Source organism: Carcharhinus amblyrhynchos, chromosome 10, assembly GCF_965287045.1.
Source record: "Carcharhinus amblyrhynchos chromosome 10, sCarAmb.v2.hapA, whole genome shotgun sequence".
Classification (NCBI taxonomy): domain Eukaryota; kingdom Metazoa; phylum Chordata; class Chondrichthyes; order Carcharhiniformes; family Carcharhinidae; genus Carcharhinus; species Carcharhinus amblyrhynchos.
The window spans coordinates 78,988,621-79,012,569 of record NC_137333.1 but is presented as its reverse complement, the minus strand read 5'-3'; the positions used below and the strand labels follow the sequence as shown (position 1 = coordinate 79,012,569).

Sequence of the window (23,949 nt, the reverse complement as noted above, 5' to 3'; positions counted from 1 at the left end):
TGCCTCCTCCTCAGCTGTATAGTTAATGGCAAGTGCTGCAACCTCACTCTGTCAACAGAATGAAATGTGGTCAGCTTTCTTGGTCTACATATAGTTTCAATGATCCTCCTTATACAACAATGGATTGCAACCTGAGATATGTTGCAAGTAATTGCCTGTTCCAGCCTGGAAGAAGTCAGAATTAAGTGTTCTTCCAGCGACTTGTTCATCTTCCACATCTGAAAACAAGTGGTTTACGCTGAATCTTTGAAATCAGGACTAAAACGTACAGCACATGTCACACTATAGACTTTAGAAAGATTAAATAACTCTAGAAACCATCAAATGCTTCTACAATTGTAGCAAGAGCCAGTACAGAACAATGGCAGCAAGAGCCACTACACATCAATCTACAACTAACCTGAAAGTATTGATGGCCACTTTGAATAGCATTAGAGGAAGACACTTCCTGCTGCTGAACACATGTTCAGATGTGTAAGTTTAAGGTCAAGAGTTAACTGGAATGTTCAGCTCCAAAATGTCAGTGCTGACATCAAATCAGTGTTTCACATTTAATGACACCACAATCTGTCTACACTGCATACTTCCACAGGATGTTCCCTGCATGTAAGATAACTCCCTTGCCAAAATAGCATCTGGTACCCAAGGTGTTTGTGTGTGCCGTGATATCATCTTAGAGGCAAAAAGTTCCTTGTAGCACTGAGAAACCAAGTGCTACGGAGTCAAATTTCATGGTCATTATTCCTACTTAACACCATTATGGGAGAACCATCACCACAGGGACTGCAGCAAATTTAGAAGACCATTATCTTTGCAGGACTATTAAGGATGTGCAATTAACATGGATTTGTCGGCATTGTCTGCACTCGGAATAATTTATAAAGAAAACTTTAAATTGTATTACGGCCAAAACAAACCTCATTTCGTCTGTGAGGCACATCAAGAAGGATACTCCATGAGATTCATTGCTGTTATTGCTATGTATAAAAAAATAATTTACAGGATGTGGGTGTTGGTGGCTAAGCCAGCATTTATTGCCCATCTTGAATTGCCATAGCGAAGGTGATGGTGAGCTGCTTCCTTGAACAGCTGAAGTCCCTGTGATATAGGTAAACCCACAGTATTGTTAGGAAGGGAGTTCCAGGATTTTGACCCGGTGACTGTGAAGGAACAATCAGGATGATGAGTGACTTGGAGGGGAACTTCCAGGTGGTGGTATTCCCATGTGTCTCCTGTCCTTGTCCTTCAGGATGATAGCAGTTGTTGGTTTGGAAAGTGTTGCTTAAGGAGCATCTTAAATGGGTTTTTGAAGGTTTTCTTTGAGGTTTCCAGCTAAATCATAAATAACAAGTTGAAAGGGGCAATTTTCTGGCCTAGCACAATTCATTAACATTTAAAAAAGGATTAGATAATATTCCAATGAGGAGAAGTATCTCTAGCAATAACTGCAACATTGTAATTGATCCAGATTTAGTTCTCTAACCTGGTAGCTATGATTTACATTTATAGTTATTATTAATTCCATTTTAGAAAAGTTTGAGTTTTAATACTACTGGTATTTAAAAAGAAATCCTGTTGATATAAACAGATTGGAAAATTTACACAGTTTACATTTACTTCCAATCAAAGTAAATTGAAAAGAGCTAGAAGTTTTAACAACTTCCAAATTAAAAATTATTCATCTCCATTGTCATAAACTAATGAGGAAATTCAACAGATACTTACAGTTTCAGCATCTAGGAAAACTGTGGGACAATCTGAGCATGAAGTGAGCACCGCTGAAGAACTCATAAATTTTGATCCTATTCCTCGCAGACTGTCCCCAAGGAAACTTGCAGCATCCCAGGTTAGGGAACAGAATTTCTTTCGAATACACTGGAAAGTAATTAAAATCTGTTTACTATTACAATGACTTCAATATTTGGCTCAATCAATTTATACTTATTTTCAATTGTTTTTCCATTGACAATTAGTTTTCTTCATTCATTATCACAAAATAGCAGAATATTTACAGTGCAGATTGAGGCCATTTGGCCCATCGCATCTGCATCAGCTGTGACGATACTGCACCTTTAAGAAATGTATTTTAGCCATTTTTTTGCAGGTTTTTCCAAGCAGTTCATAGCATTTTATTTGGGCATGGAAATGTCTCTAAGCAGTGACCTCTAACTGATACTGAAGGAATGTAATGGACAACATGCTTATTTTAATCTGGGCTAATGCAATGTCCAGATTTTTTAATGATGCCTTGGAATTGCTGACTGGGGCTTAATTTGGGGATGATTGACAGGTCAGGTGATGTCAGGATGGACAGTTTTTTCACATATTGGTCTAATTTCCTTTTGAATGCCTTGATTGAACCTGTCTCCATCATACTCTTTGGCAGTGCATTCCAGTTTTTCCTCATGTCACTTTGCTTCTTTTATCAGTTACTTTAAACCTATGTCCTCACGTTGATTCTTCTACGAGTGGAAAAAGTTTGTCTCCTCTCAGCCATCTCTTTTTCAAGGAAACAGTCCCAGCTTCATTCTATTTTCGTAATTGAAGTTCCTCATCCCTGGAATCACTCATGAATATTTTTGGCACTCTCAATCTTTACCATTGCTATGTTTCTGTCACTCAGCCAATTTTATACCCAATTATGCAGTAATTTATTTAGGACTGGAATACAGGAATACAATTATGACATTTCACATAGAAGCAGGATCAAATATTCCAAGAAGGATGTTCACTCAGTGTGAATTCATTATGTTCAGTTTTTTTTAGTATGGCCAGGTACTTTCTCACAGAAAGTGAAGTAAACTTCTTAAGCCACTCTTATGAAGACTCCAGAAGACCATTTGAGGACATCATCGGAGAAGCGTGTAAGCAGCTTTCCTGCCTTTCAATTGGGATGTGAAAAGATGTAAAAAGATAGGATAAGGAGGAAAAAAGACCTTAAAATTGGATTAACGTGCAAAGATTTATAGAGTCAACATTATGCCAATCTTATGATCAGCAACCAGTACAACAACTCAAACTCAGCATTCTGGTGAGGCTTGAGAAACAATACTCCATGGCACTTTATGTTAAGAGGCCTATCGGTGTTAAAAAAAAATCCCATGGGACATTTTGGGAGGTCAACCCATTAAACTGGCCTTAGCTCCATTAGTGGAACTTGCAGCCACCCTCATGGAGGCCAATAACCATACCTCAATGGCTAAACCAGCTTTCATAAACATGAAGAACAGGTGTCGTAAGTCTATATTCCTGGCTCGACTCCAATAACATTTGCCTTGGAAGATATAGGCATCCCTGATGAGGCAAATCAAGAGCTCAAGAGACAGTGGAAATGAATGGGAGATGTGGCAGATTTAATGTAACATCATGTTATAATTAAATATTACAATTATGATACTATGTATCTAAAGAAGGGAAACTCCAAATTTATTTAATTTTACAAATTTGAAAGCAAAGAAATATCAAAAGAAGTCATACTATTAAAAAAGTTGAAGGAAAATGTTGAAAAAGTAAACAATTTACTTTTCAATGAAAGAAGTGTTTTTACAAAATTATTGTTAAATAATTAGTTTAGTCACCTCTTGAGCTAGAAGCAATATCTTCAGTTTTGCTATCTATTTATAACATTTGACAAATTGGAAAGAATATCTGCGAATATATATATTGAGATACAGTATAAAGATAGTACTTTGGAAAAATTGTACAAACCAAGATGGATTCTCACCTTAAACAGGGAAGAGAACACATGAAAAGTGTGGACTGCACATGAACCATCAGAATCGGACATGAGTTGATTGATATGGGTACGCCATGCTTCTTCTGCATCATCACATGCTTTAGGCTGAAAGGCTGCAAGTATTGCAGAAAAGAAAGGCGAGGGAGGGGGTGATGTATGAAGATCATGAAGACCATCCCTGTCCCCTTCAGCAAAACTGCAAGGAAGTAACACAAACATCAGGTAGCCAATTTTATATTCTTAAAATGGGATTAACAAAATTTAATAAATTCAGTGGCTCTCTCTTTGGACTGCACGCCCAACTAATTCTGCTCCAGTCAGGGGCTTGCTAGATTCTCTTTGATCTTGGATTGCTTAGCTTGACATGTCCAGCCCTGCTTCAGTTCCCATACTCACTCATTTCCTATTCCAGGCACTGGCAAGCTTAGTTTATAATCAAAACCCTTCAGGTAACCAGCAGTACATAAAGCAGATTGATAATCAGAGTTCCTATTTCATTGTAGAATAAGTAGGTTGGCTGGAGAGGGATTTTAGTCTTGCTCCTCACCCGAGTTCAACAGACATTTCCACTGTCTGCCCTCACCTGTTCCAATTCCGTGGCGGGCGGGGCAGTAAAATTCCAGCGTTAGTTAAGCAATTAATTCTAGTTACTTATAAAATACTGCATTCAAGTCAAAGCAAAATACAATAATCCAGGTTAAGGTATGCAGAATTATCAGATATTTTTCCATTTGGTTTGGCTGCCTGAAGCCAATGTTCAGGACTACTAGAAGCCTGAAAAAAATTGGCTTTAAGTGCTTAAAGCTGAGAATGAAGATCTGACTGCCTGCTGCTCAAAGAAAATTGACAGATAATTTTATTTCCATCTAATTTTATGCTTTGATAAGAGAGGGGATTAAGGGTTATGGGGAGAGGGCGGGAATGTGGAACTGAGCAGCGACAGATCAGCCATGATCTTATTGAATGGCGGGGCAGGCTCAAAGGGCTAGATGGCCTACTCCTGCTCCTATTTCTTATGTTCTTATGTTCTTTGCCTTTTAAAAATACATTGGAATTACAGAAACTTGCAGCATAGAAGGGGGCCCTTCATGCTTGTGTAAGTTCTTTAAGGGGACAGTCAAGTTCAGTTCCAAATTCTGGCCTTTTGGTCTACAAAAGTTGATCAGTTCCTCATCCTCAAGAACCTGTCCAACTTGCTTGTAAAATTATTTATGGAACTAACTTCCACCAACTTTTCAGGTAGAGTGTTCAGATGCTGACAACATTATAATTGAAAAAAAATCTCCTCGACCCTATTCTAGATTTTTTGCCAATAATTTAAAATCTATGACCTTTGGTTATTTTTATAGTTGAGGAATAAATTTGAGCCACCTAGCCTATCAAAACTTCTCATCACCTTGAACACTTCTGTTAGGTCGCCTCGTCCAAGGAAACCAATCCTAACTTGTTCAACCTCACTTCGTAACTGAAGTTCAACATCCCTAATAATGTTCTGGGAAGCTTCCATGTACCTTTTCTAAGCCATTTATATATTTTCCAAAGTGTGATGCCCAGGATTGTCCACAACTCTCAAGATGAAGCCTCATTGTTTTTATATTCAATGTCCTGATTTTATAAACCCAAGTAACTCATATACTTTTTTAAACATCTTACCAACTTGCCTTGCCACTTTTAAGGGTTGGTGTATATGAACAATCTACACTTTTGATGTGCCATTCATAATACATTGTCATTCCATAACAGTCCTCTCAAGAATACATTGCTTCACACTCTGCCATCATTCCATCATTCTAAGTCAACCTGAAGTCTACAACTATCCTCATTACTATGTATTGTAAGATGGTCTAGATTTTAGATTACATTTTAGGAGGGTTTAGTGTGTTTTTTAATTAATTCGTGGGATGTGGATGATGTTGGCTGGGCCAGCAGTTTTTGCTCATCTCTAGTTGCTCTTCAACTGAGCAGCTGGCTAGGCATTTAAGAGGGCAGTTCTGAATCAACCACATTGTTGTGGATCTGAAGTCACACGTAGGCTAGATCAGGGAGGATGGCAGATTTCCTTCTCTGAAGGACATTAGTGAACCAGATGGTTTTTAATGACTATCAACAATTGTGGTCATCTTTAGGCTTTTAATTCCAAATTTGTTTTGAATTCAAATTTCACCATCTGCTGTGGTGGGATTTGAACCTGAGTCTTCAGACCATTACTCTGGATCACTGGGACATGTCCAATGATAATACCACCACGCTACTGTTTGATCATTTATTTTAAAAAGTTTTTTTACAAACATGTATTCAGTAACAGACCAACTAGGAGATCAAATTGCCATGTTGCATTAATAAATGATCAGAAAGAGAGTCATGTAGATGTTGCTGACCTTTTACAGTAAGCTAATTTAATATAGTGCTGTGAAGTAGTTACTGATACGCAACAGATAATTAGAAGAAAACATTTCAATTACCTTGCAGTTGAAGGATAAGTAATTAATAATCAAATACTTCATAAAAGTTGGATATTTAATTCTGTATTTCTTAATATTTCTATTTTAGGATTAAAAATTTGAAACAAGAAATTCTGTAGCAACAGCTGTGAGAGAGGAACCTATCAGAACATACTGACCTTGACTGGCTCAGTGCTGGCCTAATTAATGGGATATCTGTCCAGCATTGAGATGAAGAAAACAGGTTCCTTACACGGATTTTCCTCCCATTCCGCACAGTGTTTCGAGGCAATGGAAGGCAGTGTGCTGCCTGCTGCTGGCGGGATTTTATTGTCCTGCCATTGTCTATTCCTTTTGAACAGATTCATGCTGCTGGGAAACTCACGGTAGGGTGTGCCATTGTCCAGACCATAAGATCCCGCCAGCATAAATGGCAACAAGATTTTGAAGTCCATCTCAAAATAATCCATTGTTTTATATTCAAGACAATGTGCACAAATGGCAAGAAGCAGCATTACTGACCAATTACCTAAGCAGCAACTTTGGATCATGGTGGGGTGATGCCTGATTTAGGTATAAACGAAGATTTTAGAAGACATTTTATTCCTTTACACCAAGGAGAGGGAACCTAGTTTTATCGACACATGCTTGGTGGCAGGAGTTCCTGTCAGCACAGGGTTTGGTAATGAAGTACTGGGCTCAGGGACAGAGGCAGAATTCCTGTCAGCATGGACCCTGATTAGTGAAATTCCTTTGGAGGAAGAGGCTGTTGGAGCAAAGGGTGGAGGTTGTTTTCTTCTTCTTCTGGAAGTGGCAAATCATTTGAAGGCATGAAGTCTGTAGTATTTGATTGGTAACTATATTTTTGTTTTTTTATTAATTGGTAAGTCTTTAGTTAATTTATTTTGCTCATGTTCAATAAACTTCGATAATATTTTCTATTTCAGTGTCTGAATCTTTGATGGTTCTATCTCCTTCAAACTAGTTTTAGAAGAGTTAATTTGGGATCCAGTAATTATGCTGCATGCATAATTACTGGATCAAGTCTAAATTTATCAAAGCATCCTTCTCTTAAACTTACAATTAATTGTCAAATTAACTACAGTAACAATAACCTTAAACATAAATGTATTGAAGATAATGTGAAGTTTAAGTAACCTTGAAAGCCCTGATTGATCCACATCTCCATCACCTTTTTCTTCTGGTTCTGTTATCTCAAGGCTGAAGCTGTCATTGCCCTCAAGAGCTGACGGAAGTTCACTTATAGACCCAGAAAATTCATCTTCCTCAGTCATGCATTCACTGTCCTAAACATAAAATTTGTAAAGTCTAAGAATTAGGAACATACAATAAAATGCATATTGAATACATAAGAATATACATAATGCCAGCTGAAAGGTAGAACTTAACATAAAATCAAGCATACATTCAACATTAATGTTACAATTCATTTTTTTAGAAAACTCAAATTATTGATCATTTTAAAATCAGTAAATTCTATACTTTACAGTAAGTTAATACATGAATAATGTGCTTCTAGCTTTTCACTATTTAATTGGATTTAAACTTGACTTCAAATTCCTGGGCTTCTTGACATCTGTTCTTGACTACATTAGCTATACTGTAAGCTTCAACTTGTGTGTCTGATCTGCTGCTCTTTTGTGATACTTAAAGTTACTTTATTCAGTTAACTATCTTTCCTTCGTCCATTGCTATGATTGAGAGACTTCAGTGTCCTGCCAAGGCTGCGATTAACCATTCGTTATACGTAGAATCATAGATTCCCTACAGTACAGAAGGAGGTCATTTGGTCCATTCAGTCTGCACTGACCGCAATCCCACCCAGGCCGTATTCCCCTTACCCCACATATTTACTCTGCTAATCCCCCTGATACTAGAGTCAATTTACCATGCCAATTAACCTAACCCACATATATTTTGGAGTGTGGGAGGAAACCGGAGCACCCAGAGGAATCCCTCGCAGACACGGAGAGAATATGCAGAGACCCAAGCCAGGAATCAAACTTGGGGCCCTGGTGCTATGAGGCAGCAGTGCTTACCACTGTGCCACCATGCCAGTGTTTCGACTTCAGTCTGTTCCCAGTCAGAGACCTGGGCTGAAGAAAAAGCTTCTGCTGCTTCTTGATTTTATGGTGTCTTCTAATTTTGTTACCAACTTTCTATCTTGCAACTGACTCTATATACCTCTTGGCTCTTCATTCTTAAAATGCATTTTCCAGCACTGTACCACAGTAGTTAGCATTGCTGCCTCACACCATCAGGGACCAAGATTTGATTTCCAGCTTGGGTCATTGTCTGTGTGGAGTTTGTATATTCTCCCCCTGTTTGTGTGGATTTCCTCTGGGTGCGCCGGTTTCCTCCCACAGTCTAAAGATGTGTGGGATAGATAGATTGGCCAAGGTAAATTGTCCCTTCATGTCAAAGGGACTAACTAGTTTAAATGCATGGGGTATGGGGATAGGGCCTGGATGGGATTGTGGCTGATGCAGACTTGATGGGCCTCCTTCTGCACTGTAGGATTCTATGATAACTCTACCCTCAGGCAGCTTCAAGATTTCACTCACTTCACCTATCTCCAAGCTCAAACAGCTCCATGCTGATTCCACCAAGGGATCTCTGAATTTAACCCAATGTGAAATCCTTTCTGTTATCTCCAATTTATTTTCCATTTACTGCCAAGTTTTTATATATCCTAACTTTTACCCAGACTTCTGCAACTGTCACTCTCTCCAAGTCCATTTGCTTGTGCATTTTGGCTGTTGCTCTAGACCCAAGCCCAACTATTTGATTTTTCCTTTTAACTTGTTTCTTCTTATTCTTCCTAGACCCCCTCTCCTTTACTGTCATACTTCCTTTTAATTTGCTACTCTCAGGTGCTCAGCCCTCTCAATTCTGTATCCCAACCTTTCACGATTTTGTAATGAAACCACAGCAGATGCTGGAATTTAAAAAAGACTAATGAAATATAAGAACATAAGAACATAAGAAATAGGAGCAGGAGTAGGCCATCCAGCCCTTCGAGCCTGCCCCGCCATTCAATAAGATCATGGCTGATCTGTCGTGGCTCAGTTCCACTTTCCCGCCCTCTCCCCATAACCCTTAATCCCCTCTCTTATCAAGAACCCATCAACCCTCTTAAAAATATTTAGTGAGGCAGCCTCCACCACTTCAACGGGCAGAGAATTCCAGAGATTCACCACCCTTTGAGTGAAGAAGTTCTTCCTCAACTCCGTTCTAAACCGCCTCCCCTTTATCTTGAGGCTGTGCCCCCTAGTCCTACTGTCTTTTTTGAGCGGGAAGAGTCTCTCCACCTCTATCCTATCCATCCCATTCATCATCTTATACGTCTCAAAGAGATCTCCCCTCATTCTTCTAAACTCTAACGAGTACAAGCCTAGTTTATTCAGCCTCTCCTCATAGCTCAATCCCCTCAACTCCGGTATCAGCCTAGTAAACCTCCTCTGCACTCCCTCCAGGGCCAAAATATCCTTGCGCAGGTGCGGCGACCAAAACTGCACACAGTACTCCAGCTGCGGCCTCACCAATGCCCTATACAGCTGCAGCAAGACCTCCCTACTTTTATATTCAATCCCCCTCGCTATGAAGGCCAGCATCCCATTCGCCTTCCTGACCACCTGCTGCACCTGCAAGCTGGGTTTTTGCGACTCATGCACAAGGACCCCGAGGTCCCTCTGCACCGTCGCCTGCTGCAGTTTTTCGCCACGTAAGTAATAGTCCTTCCTACCATTCTTCCTACCAAAGTGGACCACCTCACATTTGCCAACATTAAATTCCATTTGCCATTTCCTGGCCCATTCGCCCAGCCTATCTAGATCCTTCTGCAGACTCTCCACACCCTCCGCACAATTTGCCTTTCCCCCAATCTTGGTGTCATCAGCAAATTTCGACACCCTGCACTCGGTTCCCTCCTCCAGATCATCTATATAAATGGTAAATAGCTGAGGCCCCAGCACCGACCCCTGGGGCACCCCACTAGTCACCAACCGCCAATCCGAATAGCACCCATTGACCCCCACTCTCTGCCTCCTATTTGACAACCAATCCTCTATCCACGCTAACACCCTACCCCCAACTCCATGTCCCCTGACCTTCTGCAATAACCTCTTGTGAGGTACCTTGTCAAACGCCTTCTGAAAATCCAGAAAGACCACATCCACCGGCTCTCCTCTATCCACTGCCCTAGACACATCCTCATAGAACTCCAGTAAATTTGTCAGACACGACTTCCCTTTAATGAAACCGTGTTGCGTCTGCCCTATCAAGCAATTCCCTTCAAGATGCCTCGCAATTTCCTCCTTAATGACGGATTCTAACATTTTACCTACCACAGACGTTAAAGTAACCGGCCTATAATTCCCCGCCTTTTGCCTGGCACCCTTCTTAAACAACGGCGTAACATTAGCTGTTTTCCAATCTTCCGGCACTTCCCCGGAATCCAGCGACGTCTGGAAAATAACCACCAAGGCATCCACTATAACCTCCGCCATTTCTTTCAGAACCCTCGGATGCATTCCATCCGGTCCTGGGGACTTGTCCACAATCAGCCCCTCCAGTCTGTCGAGCACCACCTCTCTAGTAACAGTAATGTCATTAAGACCCTCCATTCCTACCACCTTTCCATCGCTAACACCCGGCAAATTATTCACGTCCTCCTCCGTGAAGACAGAAACAAAAAAGTTATTCAAGACCTTAGCCATATCCCCATCCCCTACCACTATATCTGGAATTAAAAGTCTAATGAGGATCATGAAACCACTGCTGATTGTAGTAAAAACCCATCTGGTTTACCAATGTCCTTTAGGGAAGGAAACATGTCATTCTTATCTAGTATGGCCCACATGTGACTCCAGGTCCACAGTTATGCAGTTGACTCTTAAATGCCTTCCGAAATGGCCTACCAAGCCATTTAGTTGTATTCAACGGCTACAACTATTCCAAAAAAGGAATGAAACTGGACAGACCACACAGCATCGACCTAGGCACCAGAAACAAAAACGGCAAGCCCAATCCCATCAATTCTGCAAAGGTTTCCTTACTAACATTTGGGGACTTGTGCCAAAATTAGGACAGCTGTCTCACAGACTAGTCAAGCAACAGCCTGACATAGTCATATTCATGGAATCATGGCTTACACATTTTGTCCCAGGCAGCACCATCACCATTTCTGGATATGCCCTTTCTCACTGGCAGGACAGACCCAGCAGAAATAGTGGTTTACAGTTGGGAAGGAGCTGCTCTGGGAGTCCTCACCATTGATTCTGGACCCCATGAAGTCTCATGCCACCAGGTCAAACATGGGCAAGGAAACCTCCTGCTTCCCCCATCAGCTGATGAATCAGTATCTCCAGGATCTCCCTCCTTGTGCCAATGCACCTGTTAATATACCCTTTTTGAGGCTGGTCACCTACCCATTGTCAATCACCTATTCTAAACTTTCTGTCCAATGGATACGGGCCAAATATCCAAACTGTCAGAGTGGCTACCACTTCCCTTGTTTGTCATCCTGCTTGAGGTCAGGTTTTTAGTTTATATCATGTTTGGGTCATTTCATAATCCTCCCTAAAAACTTGCAATGTTCAGGAGGTATACAGGATGCGGTCTTAATAACTCAGAAATGTCAACACGTAATCTATATCATTAATATATACCAGAGAAATCTAGTGACCTAGTATTTCATCCTGTGCAAGCGTAGTGGAAGCGGCCTCCCTATCAAACAAATATTAATTTGCTTTCTGCACTAGATCTAATTTGATTCCTTTGGATCAATCTCATGAGCTTTTACCTTTCTGATCAGCCAGCCATGTGGGACTTTGTCAAAGGCTTTGCTAATACATGTACGACATCAAACATATTACCCTCATCAATCTTCTTTCTTACCTCTTCAAAGAATTCAATTTGTGTAACAAATCCATGCTAACTGTCTTTGATCCATCTCTCCTTTTTAAAATGATACTCAATAATTTCCCTTTATTCATTTTTCCCAATATTTGCCTGCCAGCAAAGTTAGGTGGACCTATTACTCAGTCTATGCTTTTCTCCCTTTTTAAATAAAAGGTATAATGTGAACAGTCCTTCAGATTTCCAGTACCTTGTCTGAATACAGAGGGGACTGGGAAATTATAATCAGAGCCTCCACTATTTCATTCCTTATTTCTCTTAAAAGCCTAAGGTACATTTCACCCAGGTTTGATGATTCATCTACTTTCAAAAATGCTCATCCCCTTAATAACTTCTCCTGCATTATGTTTATCCTTATTAATATTTCATAATATTTTCCAATCCTCATTTACGTGCTTCAATTTCCTGGACCATGCAGGAAAGAGATTTGCAGTAGTCCTTGATTGTGTTTCCAAGCTTTTAATTTATTGCAGCATGAATGCTTATAGGGGTCAATCTTCCCCACCATCTTTGTTGCTGAGAGCAGTTAAATTTCCTAATTGAAAAGTTCTTCAATTTTAACCACATGTAGCCGAAAGTAGTAGAGAACCCCAATAATCCAAATTTAGGAAATGTCACAAAACAGCAAAAAAAATTGCTACTTATGTAGGATGTATGAATACGAAACAATGTAAATTAACTCTAAAATACACAGCTTTAAGTACAATTTTATATGGTTGTTTAATTCCCAATTGTGCAACTTAAAAGTAACTTAGGCTTTTAAAAATGCTTCAATCTGTTTTTATCTTGGAACTACATTTTTCTGTAAATAATTTTTTTTACTATATATCCTAATTAAGCACTTAGAAATTAGAGTTTATTATCACCAACCTTCATGTGAGCAACAGCAACAATGTTCTCATTGATCTGCTGAATGTATCCACTTGTGTATGAAATATCATGGATAATTTTTGAAGAGCTGGAGTGCAATATTTTGGCTGGATACAGCAAGTTTGGCCTTTCTCCCAGACACCACAGAATTATATTAAACATGCAAATGTCCACCACTTTGACATGAACATATGGTTAACAGAATAAAGAATAGCCTCAACCCATCCAGAAGTCTTTGTGATCACAGCAGCTTTGCAAAATCAAGTTTTGTTGCAAAATAAATTAGTATAAATTAGCAGGCAGTTTTCAATAATTACATTTTTAAAGTGCAATCTCTTTAATGATCGTCCATTGCCAAGAAAATTGAGCAAAAGGTTGCAAAAACAAGCATATCCATTAACAAGCCACCATAATCAAAGACCACATATACCACTTACTCCCAAAATTATTATAAACATAGAGAATAAATCTGGAAATATTTAGTTTCATGAACATTCATTGGCATGCCACCAAAGCTCCTTCACCTTTGACCTCCCAGGCACTTGCTGGTTTGTTTCATCAGCCAAAGAGACCTCCAAACTAGGGGTCCTTGTGTTTGCTGAAAGTGGATCTGCGGAGGCTGTGTCACCCGAGGTTGAAAGTGAATCCATTTGACTTGTGTCTTCAGTTGGTACAAAATTCATTATCTACAGAACACAAATTTAACAAGAGTATCAGTAATACCACTGTGATTTAAATACATGATAGATCAATAAAAACTGAAGTATACATTAAATATGGTTATAACCAAGGTGCATATAAAGGTTAAATAAGTACCATACCACATTGCACAGTATAATTTGAAGGTTCTTGAGTAAATAAATAAAAGTAATCAAACAAAAACATTAAGTTTTTCATATTAAGTCAGTAAACATTTGATGAAATTTTTACATAAATTACTTGAAGGGACCAAAGGTATGGTTTCTAAGTTTATGATGACACAAAGATAGTAGGAAATAAGTCAGAAAGAGACAAAAGAGGCTACAAGGGGACATAGTTAAGTGAGTCAGCAAAAAATTGGCAAATGTGGGAAAATGTGAAATTTTGGTTTTGGCAAGATGATAAAAAAATTTAAATAGTAACAGATTGCAGAGTTCTGAGATGCAGAGGGATTTGGCTGTCCCAGTGCATGACTAGCAAAAGGTTGAATTAGGAAAGCCAAAAGCAAGTTTTCATATACTGCAAGGGGAATTGAATACAAAATAAGGGAGATTATGCTTCAGTTAGACAGAACATTGGTCAGACAATATCTGGGGTCTTGATTTCAATATCAGTCTCCTTATTCTTGTGCAGTGTTGGTCTCCTTACCTAAAAATGGATCTAAATGCTAGATCAATACATGAAATGGGCAGGTTGTCTTATGAGGAAAGGTTGGACAGGCTGGGCTTGTATTGGCTTGAATTTAGAAGAGCAAAAGACAAGTTGATTGAAACATACAAAATCCTGCGGGGTCTTAACAGAATGAATGTGGAGAGGGTGTTTCCTCTTGTGAAGGGACCTAGAGCTAGGGGTCACAATAACAATGAGTTTTTTTTCCTCTCCGAGAAAGGTATCAGAAATAGAGTCTCTGAATATTTTTAAGGTAGAGATTGATAAATTCTTGATAAGCCACTGGATGAAAGGTTGTAGGGGGTTGGTGAGAATATTGAGTTGAAATTACAATCAGATCAACCATGATTTTACTCATGGCAGAGCAGGTTTGAGGAGCTGAGTGGTCTATTCCTCCTCTAGTTTGTATGTACTTAGGAATAGGTATAGCCCATTTGAGTATGTTTCCCCCATTCAATTAAATCAAGGCTGATCTGTACTCTGACTCAATTTACCAATTTTGACTTTATTATTCGCTAGCAAAAATCCACAAACACATTTTAAAATTGTTAAATGAGTTAGAATCAACTTTTTGTGTGGGAGAGATCTCCAACTTCTATCATCATGTGAAGAAATAAGTCCCAACTTTCTCCTGATGGCCTGACTCTGATTTTAAGATTGTGCTTCCTTGTCTTTGATTCCCTCACAAATATAAAAATGTTTTTTGATACAAGTTTCAAAATCCTAGAATGGAATTTTTCTATTTTATTGCAGGATGTTGCAGCAGGCAGGAGAAAGTGGCGTGAAGCCACTTGGCAGCGTTCTCTATCATAATGGTAAGAATGTTGAAAAAAGAATCCGAAGGGGTGAGTCCCATGACATCACCCTGATTCAGCCTGCCTCGTTGTTTGGAAATTTAATGTTCCTTGCATTTCACCATTTAAAAGACACTTGGATCAATCGTTTTTTGGTTCAAAATGGATGGCCTTATATTTCCCTGCACTGAAATCCACAGGTCTACCTGCTCATTTAATATATCAATGCATCTTTGTAATGTTGTCATTTACATTGCTTCTGATGTCAGTTATCTTTGTGTCATTGGCAAACTTGGATATGTTGTTTTCTGTACTGTGTTATCTAATTCATTTATAAATATAGTGAATAACAAGGCTCCAGACAAATCAGTAGTCACTGTTAATTCTAATAATTGTATTGGTGGAGGAATGAGTCTTTTACCTCAACTAGGTTTAGTCAGGAGACAACTCTCTCAATTCTATCCTACTGTTACAGCTGTGTCCATTTATAAATGAGCTAACGCTTATCACCAGTCCTTAACAATGCAATTGGCTCAACAATGTAATTGTTATACAGTGTAACTGCTGATATATTGATAGTCACATTCCTATAATTTGAGTAAATGTCTATTAACTTGGTGAATAATTTGCCTTTAATTCCATGAATTTTAATTTTAGCAACATATTTTGAGCTATGCAAATATAAACAGAATTTTAACATTGTGCAACAGTAAAAGCTGCTTTATTGGGTGCTAATGGGTTCTAACCTTGCTGTAACTGGATCGTCTGTCGAAATAGTTATTATTGAATACTTTCTTAACTTGACCAAGGCATGACACTACACAGAAGCAAGTAAATAAGGCTAATCCGCTTATCCATTTGTCCCATCAGTAATCACAACAATAGAACATGGTACAAGGTATGTCAAAATGACTGACATTTTTAACCATAGATCTCTAGGGTATGTAAACTCACTCTTTTTTTAGACTTTTTTTATGTATGTTAAGGAGTTTGGAAGAAGAAAAATGGATTTTAAGTATATACTTTAAACAAGGGATTATTGCTGCAACTTGGCTTTTATAATAATTGGTAAATATAGTGTATAATTCATATAAAATAAACTATTACTTTGAGCATAATTTTGTAAAATTACCCTTATTAATACTGCGAAAGTCGGTGATGAGATCGTAACAGTCAAAAATAGCAGTTTCACAATATATAAAAAGAAAAGGTTACAAGCATTGCGATACTGGAAAATAAATATGGTTCAACAAATCATGGTACTTGAATGTTATTAGGTTATGTTGTAGTAGTTTCTTTAGGATTATGCAAGATCTTTTCTTTTGAGTGTTTTAAGTGTGAAGATGTTTATGATCTTTTGTGCAAAGAAATTAAACATCATGAACTAATCAGAGTGAACAGGATGCAATGGGACTGTGGAATAAATATTTCCATCTCAGTTCCTCATGGAATACTTTGCTTAACGAATGCAATAAACCAATTACCAGACATTTAATTTTTAAGATAATTTACAAAGAGAAATATTCTATTTGTCTATTTGCATATTTTCTTGGCAGTATTTATGTGTGGTTTATGAAAAGCTAGTAAGGGAACAGGAGGAAAAGGAAAAATTGTATTTCAAACTGAAGTATACATTTAATTTTAGAATCCATTTTAACTGGTTTAAACATCTTTTATGTGTTTTGCGTTTTGATGGGAAATGTTAAATAATAATTTCTGTTGTGCATTTAATCTTTTAGTTCCTTTCAAAATTTGCAGGATAAGTTATAAAGCATTGACATACTAGTTGTGATCGTGTCAGAATTTGACTTGCTGTAAGTGCCTCCTCTTCAGAGGACTCATCCGAATCTTCATGGTTAATTTTACTTAGACTGGGTGTACTTCCTGAAAGCTGGCTCTCCTCCAGAAGCTGCATATCTCCCTTGTCAAGACTGTCAAGAGAACGCCTCCGTACTCCCCAATTGAAGGTATCCATACTCTCGCCCTGAAAGAAAAGTGCAACATTACTCACAGAAAACATAAGTCGTCATCAGATCATAAAGTACAATATTAAATCAATAAATGTTTGTTTGAAACTGAAGGAATTTTAAAACTTGAGTCTCTAAAACTATAATTCAGAAGCACAAATCCAGAGACCAGTAAACCTTTGCTCATGCTTTAAAAACATTTTCTTCCATAGATAATAACTAGTACTACTTTCCTTTACTTGTTGCTGGTAGCCATTTTTGGGCAGCCAGATTACCCTCTTCACCAGTAATTGGAATTGAGATCTGCTGCTGGGTCTTAAGGTGGTGTGCAGGCAGGTAAATGGTTTGGTGGAAGTATTACAGATCCAAAATTGATAATGAGATTAATATTCGCTGGACATTATGTCAGGATTTTTGACATTGTGTAAATTGGGGGTACTTTGTTGACATTGGTGCAAAGCCTGAAACATTTTCATGATTGTGAACAGCCAAAATGCTGTGCTTTTGATGTTGGGATGTACATCCTACACACCAGCAATTGGCAGAGTATTCACCATATACAACCAGCCCAGGCTTTCAAAACTCAGAACATAATATCTAATGTTAGCAGTGATTGTGATAGGGTAGCATTTGCTGAATGATCCTGAGTGTGCCATGAATTACACTAATAACCAACTTTACATTATCAGTTGGCTTGCAATGTAGCTCACTTAGCTTGTGAGCTTCTGAGAAGCTTGTGAGAAGTTACATATTTTCGTTCACAGGAACCTGTCCTCTGTTTTTTAAAAACTAAAAACGAGCACAGGATCAGGAGTTCTTGGTGCATTCTCCATGAAAATGCCTCAAATTTGAGTCAATTTGCTAACTAATCAGCACCTTTTTCTCTTCCATAAATTATTGCTTCCTTTGAAATTTGGCATTCTTGCCTCTGGCTGGTGAGTGCAAGATAAACAGCAATACTCATATTTCCATTTATTATTTTGTTAGAAATACCATTCAGTAGACATCTTTGAGTGTATTTACAACATCATTACACATACCTATCAGAAGAAGACTTATCTCATTCCATAGAAGGGGCAGGAGAATAAAAATAGTGACTGGAATTCTCTGATGTCATATGTCCTGCCACCACTACCAGTAAGAACAGAGAATTTGGCGCTCAGCCAAATCTCTATTCACTGCAGTGGGACTGCAGACATCCTGAAGTAACTGGCTCCCACTGTGTATACTTTTCTTTCACCCGGTCTGCTCCAGACAACATATGACACACATATGCCCTTGTGAAAATCTCAACCACCCCTAAACATAAGCTCTTAATGAGCTTTTAAACAGCTTTAATTGGTCTTAATCAGGGATGAGGCAGGATAGTGATCGTGCCTTCCTCCAATCTGACAAATGTGGCTGGCACCAGGAATGGCATCAGGAAATTAGCACACTTGCCAGCACCAATATTTTCAGATCCCATTCATATATTTTCCTGCCCAACCGAAAATCCAGTCATAGAAACATGGAAACGTAGAAAATAGGAGGAGTTTGCACTATTAGAAAGGGACCCAGAAGATTGCAAACTGTTTGGCATCAGGCAGAAAACCGATTTTTCGACCCGCACTCAATTTTCTAGGATTGACGTGATCTGTGCCAGGCATGGTGAGCTCCGAAAATCACCCCCTCCTTCCTCCCTCCCCCTCCCATTTTTGGAAAGCTTGATATGAGACACTACCTGTATAATTTAAAACGTTCAACTATTGCAATGTAGTTGCAAGAAACATAGCAGCAATTCCTGTTTGCAACCATATGTAACAATTGACAAATGTTACCACAGAAAGCAATGCATTGTAGCACAATTTGTTAAATATGCTAATGAGGAGTTCAATCTTTTAGTAAAATGAAAGGCAATGTCACAAATGGCAGAATTTAGCTCAAGTCAATACTAAAGTATCAGTTAGCTCAGTTTGCTAAATGGTTGGAATGTGATGCAGAACGATGCGAACTGATTCAATTCCCATACCGACTATGGTAATTCATGGAGTCTTGCCTCCTCTCCTTGCCCCTCGGGTTATATATATATAACCAACTGTCTCTCTCTCTCTCTCTCTCTCTCTCTAATAGAGAGAGATGCCCATGATCCTTTGTGGATTACCTTACCTCAGTACCATATTAATGCTACTGCACATTATCCATAGGAATAGCATATTATTGTCAAATAATACCAAACGTATCAATGAAATGCCAAAGCATATTACAAATTTTACAATTAACATTTGAAAACTTTGGAAACTCAGACTTAATAACCTTTAGAAGTTGCTCATGCTTTTAAAACACAATCATGGCAAAATACAGCTTGCTGTTATTATTATCAGAATATCTTTGCTGAGCAGCCACAAATGAAAAGGTAATGCTATCCTTGCCAATGTTATACAAATAACAAATTCTGCTTTACATGCACTTAGAAGAATTTTCCCAATCTAACAAAATCCAAGTCAATTACAGTACATAATGCAACAAGCTGCTGAATGCCAATGCAGCACAAACATTCTACTTGCAGACGGCACCACATCACAAAAACTGCATAATGATCATCTTACCTGAAGTTCCTAGAGAGCAATAAAGAGTTGAAAAAAAAATATTATAACATTGTTCCTAATAAATATATTTTCACTTTCAACTATATTAATTTTAAAAAATGTTTTAGGCTTCCCACTACTGTCATATTTACCTTTTTAGCATATTAGCCGACAAATCCCCACCAAAACTACACTGATACCTGGCAAGAGAGAAGCTGGTGTTTTTCCAGTTTTTATTTTCTGTAGAATTGCACTATTTTGCTGCTAGCAAATTAGTAGCCTTAATTAGTTATTCAGTCATGAATTAGTCAAACTCGTTTGAAGAGCTTATATGTCAATGGAAACTGACAGTCAAGATAAATGTTAAGCTGGCTTAATTATTTTGAGCTCTATTTATCTTTGCTAAATATTTCCTTTCAATTTTATGAAATTAATCCACACATTTGAACGTCTCACCATTTTCTTGAAATTTTATTTAAAATGATAATCTTGATCAATTGACATTTTATAATCATTGTTTTAACCATTTTGATCCTTTATTGCTAAACAGTTTTTGTATCACATCTCAGACTATGTCCAGCAGGAATGAAGCTTCACATGTTAGATGAGGCAGGTGTATAGGTTTACTGTGGCATTTAAAATGGTAAAGAAACTAATGAGTTTTTGGAGCAAAATTTTTGAAAATTTGCTCATGCCCTCATTTTATTCCTATTATGTATAAAGCTAAATTCAATGAGTATCTTTCTAGTAAGTAATAAACAAAGATAACTTATCCATCCAAAATTAATAAGAATGGAAAGTTTGTTAATCATTCTAGTATCAAAACAATGGTGTGTCAATGATTGGTTAATAGTTAGCAGAAGAAAATACTTACCCATATCTCTGTTACAAACACTATCCTATATCCTTTCCTCCAAACTACAGATTTTTAAAATGTAAATCTGAATAAAATTCACCTCTCCATCCTCCAGTTCCACATCCAGAAAGTCAAAATCTCTAAAAACTCTGAACTGTTGTTCACTTGTTGTGTCATCCATATTTTCTTGATCCCTTGGACCATCTTCTGAAGATGACACCAGGCTTGTCTGATGCTCAATAAGGTCAAGATCCCCACTTGAGGAGAAAATAACCTAAAACAGATGATATTCTCATATCAGTTTAAAAGTATTTCCACTAGGCGCATTAAGACATTTAATTGAATGCTTACTTACTGTAAAACAATCAATACACCACATGCCATGGGAAGCTAGAAGTAACTTTAATAACACAAGTCAACTATTTATTTGGGAGAGTTACTCTTCTGTGTTTCAATAACATTTGTACAAGGAATTAATGTTATCCCGGCAATATTGTTGATGTTGTGAAAAGCCTTTCACCAGTCTTCCTAAACGTTACTTGATAAATAAATTCAGATGCTTTTATTAATTATTATTTACTATCCTATAGTAACTGCAATCAATTGCTTGATATACAGAAAATATAATAATGATCTTCATTAATATGATTTAAAACCACATGCTAAGTAAATAGTTTGATATTATTTGAAATTACATATTTCACATAATTTTTGAAAGTAAAACAGGATTTGGCTGTGGTGTGAGGACTGAGTGAAAAATGTGACCCTGATTCAACATCAGGAAGTTCTGTCATTGTCTTCCTATTTGCTACGTGACATTGGACAACTTGTTTTTAACATGCTTTTCAAAATGTTGGATCATATAATACTTCATATTATGTTTTTAATTTTTGATTTGTTGAATGTACTTGTACAATAAACATAAGATTTTTTTTGTATATTCATATAGACATGTAACTTGATTTCATAAAACATCATATGGAATACATTTATGATCCTAAAACACATTTTTCTTATACTAATCATTTGCAAAAAGATTACATGGCTTTATTTAAATTTAAAATGTATGCTAATTTTAAAATTTTGTTCTTTTATTGGTTAATTTTCCATTTAATTTAGCTCTCTCTGGGACATACACCATCTTCCACTTCAGAAGGCATCAGATTATTTGTTCCCAGGGCCATAACAAAGTTGTACTTTATTTGATTGCTGGAAGGAGCACATGAGTAACCTAGACTAATTTGCCTTTTGGAAAAGTAACCCAACTCCCGCGTGGACAGGATGCATTACGCATATTTTAATTTAGTAATTTTATATTAATACGCATCGTGTCCTTTCTAGGTGAGAAGCCACTCTTGCCAGTAAAAAGGGGTCGGGAGGATAGCTTTATGGGCCTGAATTTTCATCCTTGAGGCTTACAGCAGATGTGAGGAAAATTCCCAGCTTAGCCCATCTGTCTCAGGACCACCAAGCTTGGACCTTCCTTGCTGGGGTGGGAGGTGTGGAGCTAGGTGCAGGTTGGTGTTGAGCCAGCCGATCTGAAAAGGGTTTGGAGGCATTTTGTCCCAGCTGAAATAAAAATACAAATGTCCTCCAGTCCCCACTCCAAACACCCCCATGACCCATCCAAACTACCACTTGCAAACCCCCATATGCCCTCTATTGTCCCTCATGTCTCCTGTGCCAAAAGCACTGCCCTTCCACTTATTGCATGGTCCTTCATGTCTCCAACGCCAAGCTATGGCACTTCCAGGCCCACTGACCCATCAAACACAGTAAAGAACACATGAACCCTGTTGTGACAGTGGATTGTGTAAAAAAAAAGCACTTTTTGAAGAAGTAGTTCATTCATAACTTTCTACCTCGTTGGAAAAACTGTTATTTCACTATAAGTCAACAGAGGTGTTATTTGTTCAGACCCATTAAAACGTCAATAACAAAAAAACACAATCTCTTGTAACCACTTAACGTTAAGAAAATAAGTATTGTGAAATAGACAGGAGAGATCAGAAAGCCTGAGCTGTCAATCAAGCAATGTTTTCTCTGGGGTGCAGGATTTTCAACAAGCTTCATGGATGTCTGGTCTATAATTTTTTATAGAATTATCTTATGGTTAAATAATTACTTGCATTAATAAGGTCATCAACTTACAGAAGGATTTTTCGTTAGGCCTACATCCTGACCGCACAATGTAAGAACATTCACCAATTTTTCTCGTGTTCTTTTCTGTAGGAGAAGACATGAAAAAATTAAAACAGCATCACTTACCCATTCTTTTTCTTTATACTATGCTTTGCTTTTAAGTGACCAGTATATATTTAATTATAGCAGAATTTAAAAGTGGAGATGATAAATAGCATAATTAATACATACCTGGGAGAATTGGGGTCTCTTCCAGCTCACAGGGACTAAAACATTTGAATTAGAGCCTGATGAGGTAGATGAAGTACTTCGAGTGACGGCTATTGCCCTAGGTTTTCCATCTCTCCCAGATGGACCATGCAGATCATCATAACTTCTTCCAATCACAGGAGTCTCCAAAAAAGAAAGAAAATTGTACAACAACCTTATCCAACAAATTATTAATCAACTGACTCTAATTTTCTGTATGGATTAAAAAGTAATCAACGAAATAAGAATTGAGTCTGAACAGGATAACTTCAGGAGATTCATGATCTCTGTCAGTGTTTTATAGCATCAGATAGCAGATAATGTTTAAATTGTTTACAACATAATCAATCATGAAGAGCCAAAAAAAATCATTTTTTTAAAAGCTTAAGGAAGTATGAGGTGGAAATTGCATGAGTCATAAATATTTAATAAAAGCATCAGTGTTTGTTTTGCAGACTCGAACTATTTTCAGAGGTAAATGCTTAATATTTTACTAGATTTGTTAATAGTACAATTTTCATTTCTGATAAAAAGGGATCTGCATCATGATCTAAAGTAAATCAAATTAGGGACCAAATTTACTCAATGCATTGGATGTAATTTGGAAGTAATAGGATCTAAGACGATGGTAACGAATAATTTCAGTTAAAAACAAAATCCATAAAACTAACATTTGAAAATCTTCTAATAGACGTATTTTATGAAATTATATATATATATATGTGTATATTCAGTTTTGTTTTTAAAACTTTCAACTGTAGTTAGTTAACTCATTGTATTGATTATATACAGCAATAGATGTTTTCCATTTTCCATGGATCCATAGAAAGAGGCTCGACAAAAGTTTGTTTTTTCCTCCATTCAGTTTGGTTTTTTTCCTCTCAGATAAAGTATATTTTTTTTTCTTAATTCTTTTATGGTATAAGGAGATAGGAAGGCCAGATTTTGTCATCCACATCTAATTGTTCTTGAGCTGTGCAACTTGCTTGGCCACTTCAGAGGGCATTTAAGAATTAACCACA

At 37.6% G+C, this 23,949-nt stretch overlaps 1 protein-coding gene across 6 annotated transcripts in view; it reads right to left on the bottom strand.

The window, feature by feature from the left end:
* The window catches only part of fryb (furry homolog b (Drosophila)), a 360,066-nt gene that overhangs the window by 31,516 nt on the left and 304,601 nt on the right, over positions 1–23,949 (bottom strand). For 5 of the 6 annotated variants that reach the window (XM_080197438.1, XM_080197440.1, XM_080197443.1 and 2 more), the window contains exons 49-56: positions 22,910–23,071; positions 22,688–22,762; positions 20,637–20,810; positions 16,933–17,133; positions 13,512–13,673; positions 7,336–7,484; positions 3,725–3,932; positions 1,726–1,875 (exon numbers count right to left, since the gene is read on the bottom strand). In XM_080197438.1, the coding sequence (XP_080053564.1) occupies positions 1,726–1,875; positions 3,725–3,932; positions 7,336–7,484; positions 13,512–13,673; positions 16,933–17,133; positions 20,637–20,810; positions 22,688–22,762; positions 22,910–23,071 (1,281 nt within the window). Of the gene's footprint in view, positions 1–1,725; positions 1,876–3,724; positions 3,933–7,335; positions 7,485–12,987; positions 13,674–16,932; positions 17,134–20,636; positions 20,811–22,687; positions 22,763–22,909; positions 23,072–23,949 lie in introns of those variants that run through there. The other variant, XR_013888056.1, reaches the window with a different exon arrangement.